Source organism: Lepisma saccharinum, chromosome 6 (assembly GCF_977018435.1).
Source record: "Lepisma saccharinum chromosome 6, izLepSacc3.1, whole genome shotgun sequence".
In the NCBI taxonomy this organism is placed as follows: domain Eukaryota; kingdom Metazoa; phylum Arthropoda; class Insecta; order Zygentoma; family Lepismatidae; genus Lepisma; species Lepisma saccharinum.
The window spans coordinates 2,148,915-2,172,576 of record NC_139234.1 but is presented as its reverse complement, the minus strand read 5'-3'; the positions used below and the strand labels follow the sequence as shown (position 1 = coordinate 2,172,576).

The following is a 23,662-nucleotide window of genomic DNA, read 5'->3' as shown; positions in this document are numbered from 1 at the left end:
CAGTCAACAAGGGTCCAAGAAGAAAAAAAAATCCGGGAAAGCTGGAACAAATCTTATTATCTTTGTAAAAGTGTTCCTAACAACATTAATTTTGTACTCTCTACCACCCCTGCTTTGGCAGCCATCTTTGCAAGTTATTTTCCAGAAGTCATAGTTTTAAGTCTTAACTCTTCGTAGTTAAGTGGTGGAACCCCCAAAATTGCCCTTTTCTCTTTGTATCTCGTACTCTTCTGTCGGGAGTACAGATGAGAAAAGAGTGTGCAGCCCAAGAACCTAGTTCTGTGTTAGGTGAGCGCAGTGGCTGCGAGATCCCTGGTGAGCCCCGGCAAACATATGTCCCACGGACTCTGAGGGTAGCTAGCCTAGTGGTAGACTTGGAGGTCTACGGTTCGAGTCAGGGTTCGTGACACAGTCCAGTACTCAACATGATCAGTCACAGAACTTTACATTAGGACTCAGCGGATGCAGATACTTGAAAATTGCAATAAATAAAAGTTTCCAAGGTTACCTTCAAACATGAAAAACTTGTTGCTTGTGACTTTGACATGACAAATAGGTCGCAAAAAGATTCCTTTTCTCAGTTTATATCACAAAGGAGATTTTTTCATGATTTTAGAACAAAGTGCTGCAAACAATATAAACATTCTTGTCTGAACTGTAGGATTTCAGATGCTGCAACATCAACATTACGAAGTGATTCCTGCACTGAGTAACCCAAGTCCATTTTATCAGCAGGAACAATATTGTGTTTATCATACAAATGTATTTTTGTTAAAATTGTAGTCAATGACTGCTTTCTTCACAAATTTTTCATAATTACCGTTAGCACGGAAATAAGTTCAGTGTACAGAAAAGGTGTCATTGGTTGATCAGATTGAAATTCCCTGGTTTTCCAGATGTTTAGCAACCCCTGGCTCCATACATAGATTTGTTATGGAAAGTTCTAAATTTTGTTGCAGGTGCCGGGGTATCCCCATTTGGGCGATATCCAGGATTCGGAGCTCCTAATTCCACGTTTGGAGGCCTCACGACATTAGGAGGCAGTGTTTTCCCTGGAAGGGACATCCCAACGCTAGCGTCGCTCACTTCTCCTGTTCACGACCAGTGGAGCAGGTAAGAATCTGTGCTCTTTTCATACTTTTGTATTTTGCTACAACATACAAATGCCAACGAAGGCAAAATTTATTGCATAAAAAATATACACTAAAAAGTAACGTTTCCACCCTCTAACAGGGTCGTCAGACAAAGATTCACACTAATTAATCTTGCCTTGGTCAGCATTTGAATGTTTTATTAACATGGAAACAAAGTTTAACATTGTTACCATTGTATATTGCTCTTGTGCAAGAATTAATGAATGATGAATAGAAAAAAGTTTGAAACCACAGCTTCCAATGGCAACATTGTTAATGCCTCAAATGCCCTTCGAAGGAATTATTGACAGTTAAGCATTTTTTAAGGCTGTGATCGTAGTATAAATGAGGGAATGGAATACAGTGACCCAAAAAAAGGTAGCAAAAATACTGACTACGTAATACTTTTGGCCCTTTTTAGGCCACCCTCTATATACAATTGGTACAATTTTTAGTGAGAAAAGAAAGTTACGATTAAATTTTGCAAAAACTAATTTTAGTTATTGATTTATGCATTATACCTAGTCCTATCATAAATACTGTCACAAGGTTTGCAGGAAATAGATACAAGATGGTTAGGGATAGTGTAACATCCATATAATATGTGGTACATGGATATGTGAGGAACACAAAACACTCATAGCTACTCAAAATGACCACCTTTAGCACGCACGCAGTCCTTTAGTCTGTGTTGCCACTCCTTTCTTGCATGCCATTTCCTGAAGCACAACCCCCAATTTGTAGGCCAGAGGGCCAATCAGAAGTGGAAATGAGTCTGGAGCCACTGCCGGTCGCCTTAGCCTTATGGGCTGGTGCCGAATCCTGCTGTAAACTCCAGGCCTGGCTGCAAGAGAGGATGTTCGTGAGCCCCTTGACCACACCCTCAAGAAAACTCTCTTGGTACACCTTGGCCGATGTTTTGATGCCTTGCTCACAGAAATGCATCTCGGTTGCGTCCTCGTAGCTCACTCCCCACCACACCATAACTGAGACTGAATGATAAACCCTCTGGACCCTCGGAGCCTTGTCGGCTGCTTCTCGTGAACTCCTCGCATGTACCCTGTCGTTCTGGGCATTGAACAGTTTTTGATCGGTGAAAAGGATTCATCTGTGCCCATTTGCTGCATACTGCGTAAGTAGGCATTTTGCTTTGATCAACTTCCGACACTTAAACGCATCAGTAAGGAAATGACCTGTATGTTGTTTGTAAGCTTGCAGTCCCAGGTCACAACGCAACACGTGAGACATGGACATTTTGTGGTCCTGAGCCAGCACTGATTTGTCTCCTGACAGGTTTTCGTTGCGCACATGCCGCCACTGCTTTCACAACCTCTGGCATCCGTACTGTTCGAGGCCGCCTTGCCCTGGGCCTTTCGTTCACAGTTCCAGTGTATCGCTGGATAGTGCAATAAACGAACCGTTTTGAGATTTGAAGCTTCTGGAGACGTTTGGAAATCACACCTGCTGCTTTCTCTATCTTATGTAGTGCAATGACAGCCACTCGATTTTCATACTCGCCTCATTTCATCCTGACCTGTATCACAATCATCTTCAGCTGTCCACAGCACACCACACGATGGCTCAGGGCTTACAGCTCCCCTTGCCCTGAAGGTGTCCAGCCAGCCTCCAAAGTTGTGACAGTATTTATGATATGACTAGGTAGTTGAGATACTACACTTGAGTAGTACAATGTTGCAAAGTAAAGAATTACAAAATTTAATAATCTGTGCTCAAAGATTCTGCATGGCTATCAGTGGTTTCATTATCTGACATGCTGATGCAATGATTATGAGATATCATAAACCAATTGTTGGGCATCATTTAATTGTTTCACCCCTTTTTTATATTGGTTGCTTGTCTTTCAAGAAAAAGCAGTTTTTTTAAAAAAAAAAAGAACTAGAAATGTTGGCTCTTTACCAATTGCAGCTAACCTATTTCACTTGTAGTGTTAATTAAGGGTTTAGATGTCATATTTTGGAATTAGCCAAATAATTTTACATGGTGTGACAGCCAAAAGAGACACATTTTCCATATTGGGTGTCCAAAAAGTCTCTCAATCGAGATTTTGACTGTACGTAACTTTTGTACAAAAAGCAACAGATACATGAATCTTACATTAGGTATTAACTTTGTGCATGTGGATATTTTTTAAACATTAAACTAGAAAATTGTGCTGTACATGAACGGTCAGTATGGCGTAAAAAAGTTTTTGTACGTAGTGAAAACGAACATGGATAAAATACATCTGTCGAGTCGATTGCAAAAATTGTTGATGTGTATCCATGGTCTCTGGAACAGAACATACTCACATAACGTATGTAAACTGCATTTGGTATTTTATTAAATACTTTTTGTGGTATATTATATATTACACATATTAATCTAGTCCTTTCATAACCTAGTCAACTATTAGATTTTATCATCAGCTATGGAAAAAGCTGTTGCAGTATACTATTGCATGGTGCAAGGAAAATAAACACTTGTGTGTGTTGGGTCCTTAATTTGTTTTTCCAGCATTCCCACCCACGTGGCAAATTCCCTGATTTTTTCTGAAAGACTTCTCAAATGAATTTTTGTGTTCTTTAAGGTTACATGGCATACATGGTTATTTCTTTATTTCAGGTTACATCGGACACCACCTGGTTTTCCAACGCCACCTTCAACAACTGCATGGACTTTGAAAGCCGAAACTTCAGCTCTAGAACAACGGGAGAAAGAAAGAAGAGAGATGGAGGAAAGGGAGCGAGAACGGGAACGCTGTCGACGTGAACATGATGAACGGGAAAGGAGGGAACGTGAAGAGAAGGAACGTGAATCGAAGAGGAAGTTCGAAGCTGCCGAACGTGAGAGACGTGAACGTGAAATGAGGGAACGGGAAAAGGAGCGTGAACGTGAAATGAGGGAACGCGAAAAGGAGAGAGAGAGGGAGAACAGGGTGATGCATAGAACTACCCCAACGTACGAAAGTGTGAAAGAACGTGAGAGGAACTCGCATGAATTGAAAGACGGTTCTCCAGAAATGGAACGTAAGATGCGCGACAGATCTCCTATACGTGCAGACTTGAGCATGCGGACTTCGCAAGAGAATGGTGAAAGTGTGTTGGGTTTAGCATACAGGAAGGACGATGTGAAAGTGGAAAAGTTGTCTATTCCGGATTCTATAAAAGTGAAGGAGGAGCCTAGAAAGGAAGATGAAGTTGTGGTGTTGGGAGGGAGGGAGAGGGAGCGAATGGACAGACTACCTGCCATGCTCGAGCGCGAGAAGGAACGTGAGAGGGAACGCGAGCGTGAACGTTTGCAGACAATGGTGCGGATGGATGCAGCCAACAGTTACCTAGCCAGGACTGCGATGCCGAACAATATGTCCCTCTTGGACCGTTCCAGAGTAATGTCGTCGATGGGTCTAGGGCAGCCGTCATTGGACCCAAGAGCACCTCCGCCACCTCACCACTTTGGTCCGTGGGGCAGCGATCCGTTTAGGGATCCTTACCGATTCGAGTATCCCCGCGACCCAATGTTGGATAGACTGAACCCCTTAACAGCCGCAGCCATATTTCGTGAAAGGGAGGAGTTGGGTGTATCGGGACCAGGCCTTGATGACCGACAACTTTTGGACAGGGCGAAACTTGCTGGTGGACTTTTCCCTCCTGGTGCAGCAGGATTGTTCCCTCACCCTCCAGGCCCCATTCTCAACAATGCGGCACTGGCTGGGAACAGAGCGAAGGCCAGTCCACCACACCCAAACTCCATACACACAAGTGCAGCACAGTGCTTACCCCCTCCAGGAATACCCCCTCTTATATCCTCAGCGAGCCAAAACCACACGGGCGGACGCAGTGCAGGCACTAGCCCTGCAATGCATAAACTATCCGCTCACGGATCATGTGCCACGCCCCCACGATCTCTTGAAAATTCTCTTGATCTCCATAAAAAAGAAGAATCCCAGTCGAGATAAGGAATGTGGTAGTTTTAGTTTTCGAAGCCAGCAGATTGGAAAAGAAAAGAAAATTCCATACATATTTATGCTCACCGGTCTGGGTTACGCTGGCAGTGATAATTGTGATCGTTGCGATTTGTACTTCATGTGCTATTTATTTTATTACTGCAAAAGAAATGAATTCATTGATAGAATATATATATATTAAACAAATGAATTTGGTAACAGTGAATCTGTGTTTGCACTATGTGTTTTTTCAGTACACATTCATTGGGCTCGAATTACGGGAAGAAACAAAAATAAACGTTGCATGAAATAGTGTCTTTTTGACATATATTTTTTTCGTGAGTGAGCAATCTCATATATTTTGAGTGATAAAAAAAAAATAATCATCTTTATATACGCATGTCTTTCAGTGTGTAAGCATTAAAAAAAATTAAATTCTACAGAGATTAGAAAAAGAAAATTAAGCGGGAAACATTCAGGAAAGACAATTTTTTTTGCCTTTGTATATTTGAAGTGTTTCTTAGGTTTTGCTTTTATACAATGTAGGTGCTGCAATCCGTGTGAGGTGCTTTAAAATAATAAGAAAATACAATCCAGTCTGTGGGAGCTTAAGAAGTTGTGTTGCCATGCTCAGTTTACATATGAGCATTACTGAAAAACAATTCAGAAGCATTTAACATTTCAAATGGCTGTGTTCTGTCACTACAGACAAGGGGATGGTAATACATAACAAAAAATAATTATATATATAATATATATACATAAACACACATACACACAAAACAGATTTTGGGACCTCAGTATTTTCAGGAATTAGATTCCTATTTTGACCCCAGCCATCCCTTATTGTTTTAAAAAAGAATGCTTGTATTATAGTATTGATGTGAAAATTCTTGTAATTTTTCCTATTTAAGAAAAAACCTTTGTAGATAATACTCTGTTGTAAGTTTTGTAGAAGACCTTGTGAATCAAGTGATGAAATTTGATGTGATCCTTTTTGAAGGGATCTTACGATGTATAGTGTTTCTAAGAGGTAGAAACAAGCCGTTTCAAAACTTAATACATGGAATTTTTTTAAGAGAGTTTTCTTTAATCCTTTCTTTTGTATTTTTGTGTAACACTGATCCAAGGTAAAATGCATGTGGGTGAATTAATGCTTTGAATATTTGTAGTAAAAATTGCTATGCTATTCCAAATGCTGGAAGACTGCATCTGTTTAGAACATTCAAGTGGTTTACTTTCATCTAGGCATCTCCACTAGTTTCATGGCATGTATTACCCATGATGATTCACTTGAATGCTCTAGTATGATGCAATTTTTCAGATTTTGGAATAATCATTTTTAAAAACAAAATAACTTTGTTATAAAAGTGATCACACTGCATCCATTAGCATTTCACTTCAGTCTATGTTCAAATAGACTAATCTGGAGTTTAAGTGAAATCTGAACCACCAATGTGCCTCCACTGGGATTTGAACCAAGAATACCTTTATTACCAGGAAATGGTGTTACCATTGCACTGTCAAGGAGACCTTCAAATGTATCACGCAAATTAACATCCATACCGTACATGTATCATCACAATACAGAGGCTTCAGATGACATGGACAAAATATAAAAAATATGCATCAATTACCTTAATTCTCACATTTATTCTGACAAATAAACTAAAACATAGATATTTATGTAATTCTTCTTTCTTGATTACGTTTTGCAAGCATGAGTACACTTAGCGAAAAAGATTATCACTTCTAAGCATAAACTCATTCAATTGCACATATACATATATATTTTTATATGTTTTCTATATCTTCCAATACAAAAATCTATATCACTTGTACTGTTAATAATACCTACTTTTATATAGATCTGACATAAATCCTTTTTACTCTAAACTAGAATACAAATAGTTTGAACTGCTATTATTAGCAAGAAATGCACTCATGTACGAAAGGAGCTGATATTTTTTCTACAACAAAGCACAAACACTTTTTTTTTTCATACACAAGATGCCTTTATTTCTTGTGCAATAAATTGTAGTTTCCATATTTTCCTTCTTGGCACAAAAAATCCATTACATCCCATCAACAAATTAGTTCTAATTTTAAAAAAATAATAAAGCGAACTGGCAGCAAAATTAAGTCATGTCACAATTGCTTAAAATTTTAACTCCACAAGATCAACAGTTCTTATATATAGAATTGGCATCACAAATTAAATTTACTATTTTCAGGTACACAAATACCAAAAGAATTGTGAAACTTGCATAATTTCCACACAAAAACTGTCAAATAACATTGCCAAGAAGCACATAGCAAGTTATAGGGTGCTGGACTAATGTGGTAAGAAAATTAACGCTTGGATGGTACGAGAGAACATGTCAGCAGGAGAGACCAATGACCACATGGCACAAAAAATGTAAGTGGTTCATTTCAAAAAGAACTGGAAAAAAAATGGACTTGCTAGAGAACATAACATATTTAGCTATCAAAGAACACTGCAAACTTCATAATTTGCACGGTGCTATGGCAAGAGTAAATAAATAAATAAAAAAAAAAAACAATATATTTTATCCCCATCTTTCTTCCTTTTTTTGAATGTGGATGTGATTAGCAAGAGCAACCCAGCTAGCAATGGACAAAAACAAAAACAAATCGTGCTGACAAACATTGCAGCCATATCTCTCTGCACATGAATGCATATTTGCATAAGTTCTGTGTTTATGCAGATGCTATTACAATTAATGGAAATTTCCTAAATACCGAGAAATCTTTCCATTTACAAAAAAGATATTTACAGGGGCAAAAAGGTATAAAACTCTCGTGTATATACACTCGCACACAATGAAAAGTTAAGAGAGAAGATTCAAAACTTGATTTTCAATTCTAAAAATTACTTGTTTAAAAAAAAAAAAGTCAGTCTTCCCTAGGTTTCTTTAAAAATATATCATAATGCACACACACAAGCACTCACTCACACACACAGTACAATGAAGTTATGACACGATGCTTCTGTACTGCCATTGCACAATAATGCTGCTTCTCATACAAGTTCTTTTCTTTTTCTCCTCGCAATCATGATATCTGGAAAATATGGTCCACTTTGTACGAAATGGGGGTGAAAGTGAATCAGCGAATGTTGTACGTGCATTCACTTCAACAGATGAGTCTTGAGATCGAGACTTTGTTGAAGGATGCCAGTCAAAATGACTTCTGTATCAACAATGGGCAATCCCTTCTTTTTCTGTTGCAATTTCGTCCACGATGATTTGTTCTTATTGCAGGAAATTACAAAGCTTTTCTCGGGCCAGGTACTTGGCGGACGGGATAAATATTGTCCTCCTAAACTCTGTATTATGCCTGTTGAAATAAAAAGAGGCCAAAATTAATTGAAACTAATAAGTAGGAACCTAAGTATCTATAATAACAATGTAACTTCAGAAATGGAAAGTGTTACCAGTTTTAGCAAATATGTTGAGCAATACCTTGTATTTATTCCTGAGACAGAGTGGCCACTCTAGGACCATGATAAAATTCAAGTACGACTGTGTTTTAAAGATGAACTTTTGAAAAATTCAAGGTTACAAGCAATGCAAGGATTTACTTCAATCTTACATATTACACATACAAATGCAAACATGTTTACAACATTGTAGACACCATATTGTTTAAACAAAATTCTCGGACTTTTCCAGACCAGACCATTAGAACAATTCATGTATATAAACATGTGTGTAAGAATGTCACTACATTTTAGCTAAAAACCAGACTTAGAATCTCACTTAACCAAGTTTTTAGAATATTCACTTCACATGTTAAAAAGTAATAACAAGAAGGGAAACTGAATGATGAATTGAACTTTTATATATTACTTGCCATGTATTGACTAATGGTAAACAAAGAATTAAATCATAACAATTACAGCATCAATACATAACTAGAGTGAAATTTAGTAATAATTTGATTAATCCTAATATCAACCACACACAATCCAAAAATTGCAACAATTCAGTGATAAATGCCAGTAGCAGATTTTCTACTTGAAAATATCTCCAACCATGGCTCCTTTCCCTAGAGCAGTTGGTTCTCAAACTGTGGTACGTGTACCCCAGGGGTACATGAACGACTTAAACGGGGTTTCCGATCAGCTCAGAAGAGAAATGCCGAGAATACCCACACAACATTATTGCTGCAGGTGAGTAGAGCAGACTTCATAGTTTCAACACACAACAGGAAATGAAGCCAATTTTGTCACCCGACATCTTATCTTTGTTTCGTATGTTTTGAAACAAAATACTCGTTCCAAATCTACACTAGACTAAATTTAGAGCCGAATCTTCGCTTGAAAGTTTCAAGTGCACAACCAGGCCCATCCGTCTCACAAAAAACTCTAGAGGATTTACAATAAAAACTCCAATATCGTTCTTGTAGTTCGTCTACACTTATTTTTGTTCTTTACTTTTTTCAATAACTGTGGAAAAAAATATATGAAAATTAAAGTTTGTTACATACTTCTTTCGTAGCATACATGTGTTTCACATTTTTATTCTTGTAACTAATCATAAAGATTGTAAACATATGAACACCCAATAAAATAATAAACGTAGGATTCTAATGTTAATTTGTTTACCATCTTTAAACATACAGCCCGAATGCCATTTTGCTCTATTGAAGATACATATCAAAAATGCCCACCGATTAGGCAGCCAAAAAAATCCCCACAACTCGCTATTCGGAGAAACCCTATGGTGGGGTACCTTAGACTTTAAAGGGTACAATGGGAAAAAAGTTTGAGAACCTCTGCCCTAGAGTATTTAATATACAATTTGTACTGTTAACTACTGGTAATACTCAGCACACCAAATTGAAGTATTGTTTATCCATATCCAATTTAAAATTTCTTGTTTGTAATTTTTTCTTTGTTGAAAATTTTTTTAAAAAATTAGTTCACTAATACAAAAATGTGGATTTTTCCAGAAACAGTAAATCTCCCTGACTTACAAACTGGTGGACACCGTAAACAATGTAAAGGGTCTGTGTGATTCCAATGTATCAGAAAATTCTAATTCAATTAAACAGTATATACACAGTGCGGCAATTTGAAATTGAGACTGATTTGTTTTCTCGGTAGATGGCGCCACTGCAAGCTTTCTGTGGTGCGAACAAATAACTGGTATCTCACGAACAATCGACGCAGAGCTCATTGACCTTGAGTGACATTGCCGCTTGTGGCGTTGTTGAATGTGGGCACTTTGTGATTTCAACATGGAACAAAGAGCAAACATCAAGTTTTGTGAGCTCTTGGGTAAAACTGCTGCAGAAACATTTGACATGTTGTAGCAAGTCTATAGGGACAATTGCTCCTATACACATGTACTTGAATTGCTCAGGCGTTTCAGTAAAGGACGGGAGCCAATTGAACACGACGAACATCCAGGTGTAGCAGGGACAGTGAGAACACCAAAATTGGTTGAGTAAGTGAAAACAAGCATTACTGAAGCCTGAAATTTCAGGCAAACTGTTACTGCTGCAATTTATCTTGAGGTACTGAAACATTTGGTGCAAGGAATAACACTGTGAGGCCCAAGTATTGGGATGATGGCAACTGGCATCAGCTTCATGACAGTGCCCCAAGTCACAAGACTGTGATTGCAAAGAACTTTTTGGCCCTAAACGACAATGTGTGTTGTCACACCCTGCCTACTCACTGGATCTGGCTGATTATTTTTTATTTCCTAAATCAAAATCTACACTGATAGGTTCCTACTTTTATGATGTACCAACAATCAAGAAGGCTACGACATGGATTTTAAAAAAAGTGTTGCACAAAACGAATTCCAGCAATCCTTCCATGCACTGGTAGGCATTGATTGCACTACGATGTGTGGATGCAGAAGGGTCCTACCTTGAATGATCCAAGGTAAGTTAACTTTCTATGAGGACTTGTTTATTTTTTACAGCACCAGTCTCGATTTCAAATTGCCGCACTGTGTATATTTAAAATATTTCATTTAAGATGCAGAGTTTACATTTGGCATTTCACACATACGACTCGAAATACATCCACAAACACAAGTCACAAATGTTGCAGAATATACTAATCTATGGAAAATTGTTAATTGTGTAACAATTTCAAATTTACCGAAATCAACTTCAAGATATCTTATCTTGCAATAATCTTCAGTCTCTCATATGGACAGTTCTGCAAAGGACACTAGGAAAGTAAATGGATTGAGAGAATTGTTTTATTTTTCGCACAGCTTTCTTTTCCTTCCTCACTAAGAATAAAATCTAAACTGTGAAAAACTTGCCTTCGGGCATTTACGGATATGTGTAAATTCAATGGGATTGGGATTAATAAAAATTTACGCATAATTCACGGAATTCAAGGTGAGTAGCCACTCTGATATAACAGGTGAATTTGCACTGAGGGAGACCCAATTGTGTTGGTTGCAGGGCCACTAGGTGCTTTAACCAATCACTAAATGGAGGGGGCCGCTGGAGTACCGTATTTACTCATGTATGATGCACATCTTTTTCAAAAATTTTTGCTCCCTAGAACTGTGGTGCGTATTATGTAAGGATTAATTCGGAGAGCCTCCATGAAACCATGAATGTTTTCACTATGTCACTGCATATAACATGTATATATCAACAGGTGCAAATACAAATTACCAGGCTGGATTTATTTAGTAATAATAATTTTAAAAAGACACTATAAAGGTTAAATGGCCGTTTCACATGATTTTTCACTTTGTAATGGAATGTTTTGCGACACTGAGAAAAACTGCCATTCTGGCACAATTCGAGTATGCACCTCCCGTCACATGCGATGTGCATCAGCCATATTTGTCAGACGAGAAATAATAGAAAATGCAAATCTATAACATAGTTTTGTAATCACTTCTACTACAGAATGAACAAGGTAGTTACATAAATGGGATGCTGAACAGAGTGGAGGGAGGGGGAGGTGGCGTGGGTTGATGACTCATTGTGTACACAAGATGATATTCTCCTCTTGATCCACATAGCAACAGCTTTACAACTTGCAACTAAGAAAGCTATTTCTTGAACATGAATTGTACTGTGCATTATGTACGATATAATTGTTTGTTGCTTTTCACCATCAGAAACCAGGGTGTGCATTATGCATGCGTAAATATGGTAGCTGGTAAAATCACAGATGTCGTAGGTTGGATCCCTCACCACCGGCAAAAGAAATTTCACCTGAAGACGAGAGAAGAGGTGCTCTCTCCAAACATAGTGTTAGAATAAGTATAGTTTAAAGCACAAGACAATGGACCATGTCCAATGAACATTGCATGCCAATGTAGAACCATTGTCACTAACATTCAGAGAACTAAGGCGAAAAGTAAAGTAAAGTGCTCCCCTGTGCTTAGCAGCATGCCATGAAGGTGTACAGGGGGTGTGGGGGTAATGCCCCACACTTTCTTGACCCGGTCGTGAGTGGGGGTGATGTGATCAGCATCACGCCGCTGACTGCCTTTACCGCCCAGGGTTTCCCCCAGGTACCCACGTAATTTGACGCTGGGTGGGTGTCGGGGCCGCTTCCATTAGAAAAGTTCCCGGATTTAAACTGGCCGGGGATCGAACCCGGGACCTTTAGCATGGTAGTCAGACGCATTACTGACTGAGCCACTGCGGCCACCAAGGCGAAGAAAATCGAAAATGCAAAAAGGGCAAAAAGCTGTTTTTATAGTAAGATAACATCTGTGCAAAATAAACTGTAAGCTTAAGTGTAACCCTACTTCAAATAATAAATAATAATAATTATGCAGAATGTAAAATCAGGATTCAACTAACTTCTTTTCGAGAAGCTCCCCAATTGTCACCATCAGACAAGGAAGCTTTGGAGTTCCTGGAAAGGATGGAGCATAGACTACCACCATCAGTAAGCAAGTAAATGCAGCACTTGTTATTTGTCTACACAAGCCTCATTCTTACCTTTCATTTCAGTAGGATTGGGTTTCACGTCCGGCGTAACAAACACGCTGTAGCCTTGTAACAATGGTTTCTGTTTTGCCTTTGTCAAGCTCTTCTTCAGGGTGAAGCTGTACTTCTTCTCCATTTCCTTGTCCTGTAGAAGATGACTCCACGGATCTGGAAAGAAAATATTAGGCATTCACAAACTTTTCATATTCGTCTGTACATAATGTACATTATTTCAGCAAAATAAGCTATTAAAAAAAATGAATTAAATTACAAAGTAGATGTAAAATGCAGATAGTTTTCAAATCCAAAGTATAATTGTTCCATGAATGTGCTCAAAATTATATTTTTATGCGAGACATAAAATTCCCCCTCTCTCTCATTGAAATACGCAGAAGTTATAACAAAATATTACAATAGCAATATATTTAAGTGAATGCCTCATATTTACTCATCAGTGTATCAAGCTGTATTAATATTAATTTCATCAGGTGTCTTACAATTTTATATATAAAAATTCCCTCTCCTCACTTTTTCACGTTTTTATCCAAGAACCAACATTTTTCAGACTGACCGACTGCTTGGTAGGGAGGGAGAAGCAACTAAGTAGCAGGGGTGGGTTTAATGTGATACCTGTCACGTATTAGGTAGCTGCAGTAGCTCAGTTGTTAGAGAATCTGACTACCATGCGAGAGACCTGGGTTCGATCCACAGCAGGGTAGAACCGGGATTTTTTCCACTTGTACAAGCAGCTCCAGCATCGTATAAAGTGGGTACCTGGGGGAAACTCTGGGGGGTAAAGGCAGTCAGGGGCATGGTAGTGATCGCACCACCCCCAGACCCCCTATATGCCTTCAGGTGTTGTGCAAAGTGCAGGGGAGCACTTTACTTTTATTTACTTTACCTGCCACATATTGACTATGATTAACAAAGAAGACTTTCTTCTATGAGCCCAGAACAATTATGGTGCAAATAACACATTATCATAGTAAAATTTAGTAATATATTATCCTGATAATAAATGGTGGATCGAGAAAAGTTTCAAGGGAGGGACCCAAGATAATAAAAAACTCTCACCCCAAGGGATTCTCAATGGTAAAAAAAAATACAAATCTTTCAACTGTATTTTACAATATACAAAAACCTCTGTAAAATCACAATGGCATAGTGGTAACATTGTTGCCTTGTAATCAAGGGGTTCCTGGTTCGATTCCCAGTGGAAGCACATTGTGCTGTGGTTCAGATCCCACATTAAGGCATAATAATGAAATGATATTCTGTACCATATAAATTGAGTAAACACAAAGTGTATTATTCACACTATAGTTCTTTTTAACTTCATAGAATCGCTTTATCAAAAATGCATGAATACTTATCAGTTAGAAAGTTAAAATAATCTCTTAGGCATTGCACTGTGCCATAAAAGCACAAAAATAGCCCCCAGCTGCTATTTGTGCCACAAAGCTCATTATGGAGGGGCATCAATAGAAAAATTCCTGCCAAAGGAATTCACAAAAATTGAAAAGTATCAACAATGGAAAATACAGTGGAACCCCAATTTTACGTTTCCGGTTTGTACATTTTCCAATATTGCACATTGAAATTCGATCTTGCAATTCTAACATAGCAATATGTTATGAAAGTTTCCTCGATTTTACACTTTCCTGCTTTTTAAGTTGTTTGCAGCTTGGTCCCCTCAAAAACGAAAAATTGAGATTCCACTGAATTGAAAGAAAAAAAATGATGATAATAGTGCAGGACAAGATTATCTTACAAAAATAAATAGCCACACATAATTATCATCCCCCCTCCCCCACCAAAAGAAATTGCACCAATACAGCGGTAAATATCAATAGCCACTTAGCAGATTTCTACAAAAAAAAAAAAAAGAATGTCGACTTTTGCAGAAAAAGAGTAACTTTCTCTGCCATTTCCATGATTTTTCAAAGAAGCAAATTTCCTGACTTTTCCAGACTGGTAGACACCGTGTCTACAATAACAATTTCTACCATTCATTATACTATTTTCTTGTTATTACTACTTAAACAATTTTATAACAATGGCTTCTTCTCTGCAAAACGTCCTGGTGATTGCCTCGTCTCAGAGTAGGCCAACTGGAGTTGGGTGAGATGTACAGGGTGAGGGAACAGAGGTTCATTATCTAGTTATATCCATCTGATCCCAAATCTAGTATTGTGCAGGATCTCAAAATGTCAGTACCAAAAAAAGAAGGGGTGGGGAATTCTCAAGAAATAATTTCCAGATTTTTCTGGATGCTGAATAGTCAGAAAACGAATGGTCTGTATTAAATGTGCTTAATTCTCAGTTTTTTGTGTTTTTTTTTTTGGCCATGACCGATTTTCATTTCAAATATGTGCAAACAATCATTAGTGTGTAGAATTCAAGATATTGGAAGTGTCACGAAATCCTGAACATTTCCTGCTGTAAAAGTTTCCCCGATTTTGAATCCTATATCAATAACTGGATCCTGGATTCAATCCTAAGTCCTGAATCTGATATTCAAATCCCAAATCTTGAACTCTCAATCCAATATCCGATTCCTGGATCCAACATCTGGGCAGGCTTGATTGTGACTCTTCCCGGATGACCTATGGCAAACTGGGTAGAGCACAACGTGCCATCACGGGGGAAAAATAAGTCCCGACTCTGCATTCAGTTTTGAGCAAATTATTTGACATTTTTCCTGCCTACGCAGTGGCAAATTGTGGGGTGGGTGGGCCTGATTAATTCAAAGAGGTATCTATACCCTGCAACAGGTTAAGTTAGCAGCACATTTTCTGTATTAATACATGCGATAATGGTGCTAGAATATTCCGTACCAGTCTTGCCTCAACCGCCGAGCTTTCATATTATAGACAGTGAGAAAATTGGCTGTATTACAGCTCAACTATATTCAGCATGTATGCTTGAGTCTATACATGTGAAAAGTTGATGCAAACTTAACCTATGGACGGGACATAAGAGTAATTTCACCAGCAAACTTGCACTTCAAATATAATCTCCATTCTGCACGTGGAAGGAAAAATTCACCCGTACATCACCAGTATAAATTACAATTTTACTTACGTTTTTTTGCGAGTATGATACGTTTTCTTCAATTACGACGTTTCGAGAGATAACTTCTATCTTCTTCAGGTTTCGGTGTTATAAGCAATTCATAAAGTCATAGCTTCGTCAAAATATTTATTTAATAGTCAACAGGATCAAGGGTTAATTGTAATGTGAGCGGGAACAAGTATAGGAAGATCGATTACACACTGCCATTTTATGTGCTTTAAAGCCATCGTTTACCTAAAAACTTATTTATCCTCCTGTATAATTTTTAAAAAAAACTGTAAAAACCTTTAAAATTCTAAAAACCGTTCACTATTTCACAGTCAAGTTGTCTGCAACAAGCTTCCCTTGCGAATGTGGAAGCAGCCGAACAGACTGTCTTTTGTTCATCATTTCCCCTCCGGATTGCGTCATATCCAGTTCAAAATCTCTCAGAACGTCGTAATTGAAGAAAACGTATCATACTCGCAAAAAAAAGTAAGTAAAATTGTAATTTATATTGTTAATTTTGTGAGTAATTCGCACTTAGTAAATATGAACGTCTACATCACCAGGTTATCAACATAGATTTATACTCACCAACAAAGGATGATTCCTTGCTTGACTGAGCAATCCATTCGGGCGAAACAATTGGCTTTCCTTTGGCCATAATACACAAGAACTTGTACGTCCGTCGAATTTTATCTGTTACCAAAACAGTGCATTTTTCTGGATCTTCTACAATGGCACCACCTGCATCAGACAAAAATTAATTTCAATACAGAAGCAATAAAAACCAAAATTGCATTGATTGCTAACTGTTACTAGTAAAATGGGACAAAGCAAGAAATTATTTAGCATTTTTTTTTATTTAAATGGCTATTATTTTTTAGTTATGTACGACTGTGTTCCAAAGTAAAGGCAGGTTCCTCATAACAAATGGTTCGAAATGGATGAGGTGGTTGCACATGTGCAGATCCTTCACCTGTTTCATTAGGCTGTTATTGTGTTTTGTATCAATGAGGTTCCTGTTGTTTGACTTTCAGGTATTCATTGTGGTTCCAGTTCCAAATGAGTTGGTGACTATTTCGGCATATATATGGAGGGAGGGGAGGAACCAGAAAACTCAAGAATTTTTTTGAAAAAAAAAATGGGGGTTTCACCCCACCCCCAACTCGACAAAAAAGTACAGAACATTGTCAAAATACACATGGAAATAATCGCTGGAGTGAAGATTTCTGCAGAAAAAGTCAGTGTAAAAAAGTCCAAGGGTGAGGATTGATTGTCAATGTGTCGAGCCTTCAGTCCAGTCTGTCCTAGGAAAGGTTGCAGGTTGGGAGCGATCCTACCAGTTTCGGGAGGGTGGTGCCAGTCGACAGGAGATACAGGAGGAGGGGAAGGGGAACGTGTGTCTCATCCTTGTGATATATCATCAGAATCAGATTCTGATGACATGTCAGAGGGAATGTCAAGTTCTTCTTCATCCCACTCAAGAGTCCGTATCCATTGCCTCCAGGTCATCTCGAATTTCATCAAAACGGAGATCACTCGGGGAAGCCATGGTCAACTACAAGCCTTTTGGAGACACTGCAGGCACAAATGACACTTTCACATGGCACAAGTCACATGCACACTTGTCAGTTTGTGACGTATAAAAACCACCACACCACAAGAACAACTTCAGGCACGTGCACACTTCACGAGCCACGCTGATGGATGTAACCGCTCTGATAATCTAGACCGGAGTGACTAAAGCGTGCCAAATATTGCACTTTCTTGCATGTGTGTCACCAGTCTATTTTTATACAATGCAGGTCACGTTGCAGCCACTTGAGAAACACTTGTGCTTGACAACAAAGACCTGTTTTCATGTGTGCCTAAATCTTCGCTTTGTTACAACGCAGTTTTCGTCAACCCCTCTTCCCCCTACCCTTGTGCCGACACGGGGACTTGTGACCTCGGGTACCAACAAGCAAACTTTTCACCCATCGAGTTTCCAGTGGTGGAAGAAACGCATTGCTTTAGAACAACAAGTCCCACCTTTGTTTGTCGGAATACTTTTTTCTTTGAGAGGAAGCCGCACAAAAAAGAAAGTCACCATTTTCCTGCCTTTTTTGTTCAACACCAAGATGTGAAAGAGTCATTATTGTTTAATATATGTCTTAACAATAATATGAAAGAAGAAAATCGCAATTCCAGTCAAAGATAGCGACATTATAACGTAAAAACTACGAGCATAACAAGGTATCTCAATAGAGATACTTGGGCACCCGGGGGTTACAGAAAAGTATCTCGATCGAGATACTTGGGCACCCGGGGGTTACAGAAAAGTATCTCGATCGAGATACTTGGGCACTAAGAGGTTAATGAAGTTCTATTGTTTATGCTTTGTTTCAACACTTGGAATCCTCAAAAACTGGATACTATCCTGATTATACATGCAAACCAAACTGCCAATTCAGAATTACCACAAATGAACTGGCATTGTAATTATTATACACAAAATTCATGACTAATCTGAGGAAGTCACCTATTAACATAAATTCGGTTTACATCGATTCTTTTCAATATCGTACCAGTCTCAAAAGAGATCCAGAATCTCGGACACTGAGTCTTACAAGGGAGGTTATCTAAGTGTCCCCCTCCGATTTCCATGAAACTTGGCAGGTGTATAGAGGGGCCCAAAGGAAGAAATACGTGTTTTTTTTTGTTTCGGCTAAAAAAAACTGTTTTAGGGGGCAAAACCCCCCTAATATGTCAAGATGAGGAGAAATTGAAGTGAGGATCTGATCCCGAAACCACGTAAATATGGCATAGGAATTACACGCACATATAATTGGAACACACACAGCACAGAGCTGTTTTTGCCAGTGATATGCACTTGAGATTAGAAGTGCATATCACTGGCAAACGCACTTGTGTATCTGCCAGTACTATTAGCACAGAATTTCAACCGCCATCGCCCTTCACGATAGCACTTTCATTTGGTACCGACAATCCTACAGTTCTGTGCTGTGTGTGTTCTTCCTATGACATATTTACGTGGTTTCGGGGTCAGATCCCCACTTCAATTTCTCCTCATCTTGACATTTGAGGGGAGGTTTTGCCCCCTAAAACCCTTTTTTAGCCGAAACAAAAAAAAGGGGAGACACTTAGATAACCTCCCTTGTCAGTCTCTCCTCGATTTTCAAGAGGTCAGCCTCATAGTCTGTTCTCATTTTCTCATTGTCGTCTCTATTATTACTAGCCCATCTCGGTCTAGCATCTATTTTTACAAGTCCATCTTAGGCTCTTCTCGGTACCAAACCTACTCATAATCAAATGTTCCAGGTTTGACTCTTGATCTTTGTATGACTCCTTTGTGCATGTCCTTTTATTGAAGTGGAAATTGTTAGGTGGAGACAGCTGGGGGGATGCTTCCAAGGTTGTGTTGTTAACGAGACAAGACATTTTCTGTCTCATCTCGTAAAACAAGACAAGGCATGAAATGGGGCAGTGAATATTTTCAAGATGAGATGGGGACAGACCAACATCTTGTCACTTCTCATGGACAACACTAGTCAACATGGTGAAAATGAGACAGGTTAGGTGATACTTAAATTGTGCTGGTTGGTAGTGGGGTTGAATCGTGTCCTTCTGTACCAGACTTTGAACACTACGTATCGTCATTCATCTTCATTGTCGCAATTAGGCAAATGTGGTAAGAAAAGCGATGCAAGAGAAGAAAAATACTACATTAACATAGCATTCTCATTGTTGCGATTAGATAAAGTGACAGAAAAGTGATGTAAAAGTAGGATAAATACATAAATAACCCAACTGCAGGGAATTATAAACTCTTATTATTTTTTTTTACCATATCAATTACTTATATTGAAGAAATTGACATGCAAACCCGAGTGTTTTAAACATATTGTTATTTTAAAATTTGTGAACAAAATATTCTGACGAAAATAATTGCAATTCCAAAGAAAGGCCTTCTTGTAACAATAATTTCTTGCCTATCAGAAACTATGTACTCGCAATGAAAAAGGCTGTTCATGTGTTCAGCCATTCACTGTTACCAGTATTGCTTTGTCAGTCTAATGGAAGAACTCTGGCTGAATTACAGTAAATGCTGCTATGCTGGTAGGACATAATATATCTGCAAGAAATGGAGCACACATTTTGCACTGCAAGTTATGATACTTGTCTTTTACACGACAACTAATGACTTTTTGCTGTTGCTTTCATGGCCCATGCAAATTTTATGGGGCAAGCAGAAAGCCCTGCCTGCATGCCTTCCTAACTGATGAGGTCAGGCCAATCAGAGGACGTTTTTGCTTCCGTGATGCAGGACATGAATTTCAGCAATGTTTGAAGGCATCTTTCTCAAGAACCAAAACAAACATTGCTGAGATATTTTGCACAACTCATTTTTGTGTCATTATCCGTAAAATGAATGGAAGACTTATTTCATGTCGTAGTAAAATGTCTATTGGCACTTACTTTTGAAATGCACCTTGTACACAATTATTATTAAAGAAAATGCTGTAAAAACTCTTTGTTTTATCAATATCCTTAGATATTTTACACTGCCACAGACCTTATATATTTAAGGGAAGAAATTAAGTTATGCAATTGGAAACAACATGGCATTGTACTGAATTAAATTTACCAGACCATTTCAATACATCCTCTATGAAGAAAATTTTGAAAGTAAGAAATACAACATCTTAATTTTCCCAATTTGTCATTTGAAAATTATAGTCCATGAAAACCCTGACAATAATTTTGAAGCCGGACCCTGTGGCCGAGTGGTTAGCACATCACGCTGCGATGACAAGGGTCCCGGGTTCGAATGCCGCTCGGGCTTGGTTGTTTGTGAATGTCCATTCATCAATTTAATCATTTCATCACTCATCCCCATCTTGTGAAAATTAGCCATGAGGCACAAAACGCAAAGTAAAATAAACAAAATCAAAAATCAGTCAATAATTTTGAATGACTCTATATAAATTATGGCTTATGCATGAATTACAGAAATCTAGTTACATGTCACCATCTTGATACATTACAATACACAAATTCAGGTTCCATAAGCTACAAGTACATACCTAGTTCATTAACGACATCTACTTCTCCTGGGGCAGAATATCCAGTGAACATTACTTGCACTTTCTGAGCCCCATTGGTTCCTCTTTTCTGAGCCACATTAGCTCCTCTTTTTTGAGCTGCATTGGCTCCTCTCTTCTGAGCCCTATTGGCTCCTTGCTGAGTAGAGAAATCAAAGCTGTCCACACTGCTGCCATCCTACAAAGAAACAGAACACATTAACTACCTTTGTGCTTTGTGGAGTTAGAATTACACAAGATATCATATTTAGGTATGTAATAGCTGCATTATTCAAACCCAAAATTCGATGAAAAATATTAGGTGTGCCTTATATTTGATATAACTAAAAGTCATATATAATTGAAGCAACTTATACTTAATTAGCACTATATACCTTGAAAAACTACGAGTATAATCAGTGGTTTTATTTGTGGATGAGCAAAACTTACCCTTTGTCAATGCTAATCTCCTTCTTAGTCCTGTTATCTTGGCAAGTGCGAACTTATGAATTTGCAATGTTGCCATATTTCTCATATATTTTGTTTATGATCTCGTCTTTCAGCAAAATTACAAAAAAATCAGATTCACGGCAAAGTGACAAGCAACACAAGTTTAAAAATATTTTCCATTGTAAATCTCTGAAAGCATTACAGCGTAAAACAACACTCTTGAGTGCAGTTTACCACCATGAATAACACTGAATCATGGTGTCTCAACATTACCTTAATGGTACTGGGATCGAACCATGGGGTGCGTTACTTCCCAGCAAGTAGCTCAGGCTTCTGTAAAGCATGCAAAGGATGTACAACTAACATAATCTAAACAAACACTGAAATGAAAGGTGGCAGACACAATTGGGTTTTAATACCTTTATGACTGAACCGGCATGGTCATCATCAATAAAAGGGTTTACCTGTCTCGTATAGTAGACCTTGTCAGGTAGCTGCTCCTTATTCTCACACGCACAGAACGTCTATTTAACAGGTTGAAGATAACTTAACTCCAAATGACATCTCCCCGTTCTCAAAAATGTTAGAGTCTAAAACTAAGTGTTCTTCCTGAACTCTAAACGACAGACTCACTCCCTACTTCTCCGTAAGATCAACCATTACTCTCCCTCGATCTCCAAAGCAACAACTGAACCTCTCTACCCAAAAACCAACACTCTTAACTTCTCTCTCCTGCTCCAGGCATTAGTTCATTCCTCCCAATTAACTTCTCAATTCTCCTCTTGCATTCAAAGCTTCCAACAATGTACAATATCTTAGCTGGCACATTCTTAACTTTTCTGCCAGCTGTAGAATGACTGAACTACACATGAATGTTAAGGATGATATGACAGTGTGGCCACTCTAGGACCATGATAAAATTCAAGTATAATCACAGGTTTTCACGTAAACTGTCCAAGTACATGCAGATGTTTTCTCTACTTCAACCTTACGTACTACCATCTCTCACCCCTCCCCCCCAACACATACATATTAAAAATACAAAGGGGCTGTGTGATTCCAATGCATCAAAAAATTCTAATTCAATTCAATTAAATAGTATATATATTTAAAATATTTAATTTAAGGTATGGAATTTACATCTGCCATTTCACATACTCAGGCTCGAAATACAGGTCACAAATGTTACAATGTTACGATATACTAATGCATGAAAAACTGTTAATTGTATAAGAATTCCAAACTCAAATTTAACTAATAATAAACTTCAAGATATCTTATCTTGCAATAACTGAACTGCAAAGGACACAAACAAAGTAAACAGATTGAGAATTCTGTTTTATTTTCCACACAGCTCTCTTTTTCTTCCTCGATAAAAATAGAAGCTAAACTTTGAAAAACTTGCATCAGGACATTTATAAATATGTATAAATTCAATTTGGATTAATAAAAGTTGCAACATTTCATGTATACGAAAAAAAATTCATACAGAATTCACACACAATTCCCGGAGTCAAAAATTCACGCAGAATTCCTGGTGAATAGCCACCCTGTATTAGCAACAAGTGCGCAATTTTTGCCATGAGGCACGGAAACCTCAGGTCCTGGTGTTGGTTATGTAGGGGCCTGAGAAGATGCTTGTCTCCTCCTTCTACTTGATATAGGATTTTTTTGTACCATAGGCTTGTAGCCTAATCTGTACTGAACAAAATTAGGTAAAATTTGTAACTCGAGTAGTTGTAGTTTCTCCAAGATATCAAATTTTATTGAAAACCTTGCATAATTTAAAATTTCATACTCAAAATATGCTTGTTATTGTCCCAAAACATGAGAAAGTGATCTTCGGCATTTAAGGGTTAACACAGGAATGGTTAATTTTCTTGATATTTATTATGTTACGTTTAATTTGTATAAAATCTTTGGGACTAAAAATAAATTAGCATTCAAAGTTTGGGAATCAAATTCAATGGATAACATAATTTAATTCAGGTACTCATCATCCTAGTTGAAATGTATCTTTTGCATATATCCTGTGTACT

At 38.1% G+C, this 23,662-nt stretch overlaps 2 protein-coding genes across 4 annotated transcripts in view; one reads left to right on the top strand and one right to left on the bottom strand.

The window, feature by feature from the left end:
- The window catches only part of tay (tay bridge kinase), a 624,643-nt gene extending 618,494 nt beyond the window's left edge, over window positions 1-6,149 (top strand). For all 3 annotated transcript variants that reach the window (XM_083123369.1, XM_083123368.1, XM_083123367.1), the window contains 2 exons: window positions 960-1,113; window positions 3,756-6,149. In XM_083123369.1, the coding sequence (XP_082979495.1) occupies window positions 960-1,113; window positions 3,756-5,088 (1,487 nt within the window). In that variant the 3' untranslated portion in view covers window positions 5,089-6,149. The remainder of the gene's footprint in view (window positions 1-959; window positions 1,114-3,755) is intronic.
- A 1,833-nt stretch (window positions 6,150-7,982) lies between these two features.
- The window catches only part of LOC145988501 (uncharacterized), a 77,704-nt gene continuing 62,024 nt past the window's right edge, over window positions 7,983-23,662 (bottom strand). The window contains exons 9-12 of the mRNA XM_083123365.1: window positions 21,177-21,372; window positions 16,681-16,833; window positions 13,042-13,197; window positions 7,983-8,436 (exon numbers count right to left, since the gene is read on the bottom strand). Of these exons, the coding sequence (XP_082979491.1) occupies window positions 8,228-8,436; window positions 13,042-13,197; window positions 16,681-16,833; window positions 21,177-21,372 (714 nt within the window). The 3' untranslated portion in view covers window positions 7,983-8,227. The remainder of the gene's footprint in view (window positions 8,437-13,041; window positions 13,198-16,680; window positions 16,834-21,176; window positions 21,373-23,662) is intronic.